Genomic DNA, 2,798 nt, shown 5'->3' on the forward strand with positions numbered 1-2,798 from the left:
AAAAAAACATTATTATTATTAATCTAATATAAAAAAAAAAGGTATTCATGGAGTCATGGACACCCTTTAAACTTAAAAAAGAAAGTGTGTGTGATGCGTAGAAGAAAATGATACACAATATGAAAAATGGAGTTCTAGAAGGGCGTGGCGTCTATAGATTTTGATCGACTTGAAATGCAACTGCATTCTGCATCTTCACTATAATTTATTTCATCAAGTATGAGTAAACATTCAATATTAACGGAACAGAACGCCTTCTTTGAATTTCAATGCTTTCGAAATAGCAATGTTTGACAACGAGTCAGCACGTTCATAACTTCACATACACACCATCCTATTCTAATTTCCCATGACCCCATTATATGCCTATAAATAGAAGCCACTCCTCTCTTCATCAACCACACACTACAAACCTAACCTCACTTATTACCAACTACTTCTCATTCCTTTGATTCTTTCCCTTAGCTTCTTAATTCACAATCATGGCCGTCTTCACATTCGAGGATGAAATCACCTCCACCCTGCCCCCTGCCAAGCTTTACAATGCTATGAAGGATGCTGACTCCCTCACCCCTAAGATTATTGATGACGTCAAGAGTGTTGAAATCGTCGAGGGAAACGGTGGTCCTGGAACCATCAAGAAACTCACCATTGTCGAGGGTCAGTAACTACTCAATTCAGTAAACATACTATATATCTGATAATTATGTGTTGTGAATTGTAATAATAATAATGATATATATATGCAGATGGAGAAACCAAGTTTATCTTGCACAAAGTGGAGGCAATAGATGAGGCCAACTATGCATACAACTACAGCGTGGTTGGAGGAGTGGCGCTGCCTCCCACGGCGGAGAAGATAACATTTGAGACAAAGCTGGTTGAAGGACCCAACGGAGGATCCATCGGGAAGCTGAGTGTGAAGTTCCACTCGAAAGGAGATGCAAAGCCAGAGGAGGAAGACATGAAGAAGGGTAAGGCCAAGGGTGAAGCTCTCTTCAAGGCTATTGAGGGTTACGTTTTGGCCAACCCTGCTCAATATTAGAACACTTTGCTCCATCTTCATATGCATTTGTTTTCTTTTGAGCATGTTTGTGTGTGCGCATGCTTCAAGTAATTGGTTTTTTTTCCCATGTAATAAGAAAAATAAGTGTTGTCTTTTTTCATATTAATAAAATTTAATACCAAAAAAAATTTGAAAATTTGAATGATTATTTTACTATCTAAATATTATTTTATTTGTTCTATAGTTTATTTCGTTAATTCTTGTAGGATAATATATATTTTGTTGTTTCTTGACATTTTTAAAATCTTTTAAAATTATCTTTAATTTTGACTCGATTTAGTTTTTTTTAATATTTAAATAAATTTCATTTTTACCGCCCTCCTAATGACAACAAAATGCAATAGACCAATAGTTGAATCAAACAACAAAACCATCATGAATTTTAGTTGGTATCCAATTTCCTTCTTTATCAAACATCTATGTGGTAATTATAATAATAATAGAAAAAGATGATTAGGAATCCTTCAAGTAAAGTGAAATGGGTGTATGGAAATGGCGAGAAAGGTGAGAGCTTTACCTTGGAGTTGGAGAAAAGAGCACCAGTGGTTCAACTCAAAGTGAAGTGGAGTCGCTACTCTCGCCAGTTTACAAAAATAAGAATGAGGCTTTGAATAAGAGGGAGAAAAATTACCTTCGAGTTTAGAGTCGTCCTAGGATTGAATGAGAAGAAGAGTTATAGTGATGGTGACAAAAGAGTAGAAGAGCGGGATAAAGATGATATGATAAAGGTGGGGATTTTTTTTATTTAAATTAAATAAATATATAAATTACGAAAATATATAAACAATGACTTATTTACAAAAATATATTATGACACATATTTTAGATGCTGAGGAGTACATTGAGGAGTACATTCAGAAATGAGTATATTTTGGCATCTGAAACCCCGTGCTGTGATTGGGTGACGCCGAGTCATATCCTGGGTGCACTCGGGATGAGTAATAGGGAAGAGATTGGGTACTGAGTATTCGAGATATGCATAGAAAGAGTATGAGATTTCAGCACTCGAGATATGTAAATGCGTCGTGCTTGTGGTCTTAGCATCCAAAATACACTCACATGCGTATATAATGTCACAGCATCCGAGATTGCTGTGGACAATGTTTTGAAAATCGGATCGGACCGGCCGGTTCAACCGGATTGACTAAAAACCGGTCACCTAACTGGTCCGGTCCACCTGTAAAACCGTCCTGCAAAAAATTGATAAAAAACCAGCCGAATCGGTGGTTAACCGATGAACCGAACAAACCGGCCGGGTTTTATTAGGCACCGGTTCTCCCCCAAGTCATTGAATGGCGTTGTTTGGCGTCGGAAAAAAAAAAGAAAAATATAATTAACAAAACATATAAACCCTGCAGTCCCTCCCCCCTTCTCTCTCTCACACCTACCCAGCCTCTCGCTCTTTCTTTCGCTCGCACAGAAGAAACCCTAGCAGTCTCTCTCTCCCAAACAACCAGCAGCAGCCAACAGCCAGCGCTGCCGTCACCGACGAACTCTTCTCCTCAGCCAGCGTCAAGCCCTGCCGTCACGATCCACTTCTCCTAGATCCCTTCACCTCACATCGCCAGGTATGTTTGGAGTTGCTGTTAGCGTCGCCGCCTCTGTCCTCGCCGTCGTCGGCCACCCTGAAATCGCGTCTCTATCCTCATGTAGGGTTTCAATCCGATTAGTGTGCAACATGACAGTCTCATCAGACTCAAAAATCACTCCTTCATCACCATGTTTGACTATC

The 2,798-nt window shown here is 39.1% G+C and overlaps 1 protein-coding gene across 1 annotated transcript; it reads left to right on the forward strand.

The window, feature by feature from the left end:
• Positions 326-1,197, forward strand: LOC107639463 (pathogenesis-related protein 2-like). Its single transcript, XM_016342969.2, has 2 exons — positions 326-660; positions 750-1,197. Exons 1-2 carry the CDS (start codon positions 483-485, stop codon positions 1,043-1,045), a joined length of 474 nt encoding a protein of 157 aa, XP_016198455.1. The 5' UTR covers positions 326-482; the 3' UTR covers positions 1,046-1,197.

The sequence above is a fragment of the Arachis ipaensis genome, chromosome B01 (assembly GCF_000816755.2).
Source record: "Arachis ipaensis cultivar K30076 chromosome B01, Araip1.1, whole genome shotgun sequence".
In the NCBI taxonomy this organism is placed as follows: Eukaryota; Viridiplantae; Streptophyta; class Magnoliopsida; order Fabales; family Fabaceae; genus Arachis; species Arachis ipaensis.

Excerpts from the sequence above, each read along its gene's own strand:
- LOC107639463 (XM_016342969.2), top strand. The coding sequence starts at position 483 with ATGGCCGTCTTCACATTCGAGGATGAAATCACCTCCACCCTGCCCCCT. Across the intron at positions 661-749 it reads GAAACTCACCATTGTCGAGG|ATGGAGAAACCAAGTTTATC; the intron begins GTCAGTAACTAC and ends ATATATATGCAG.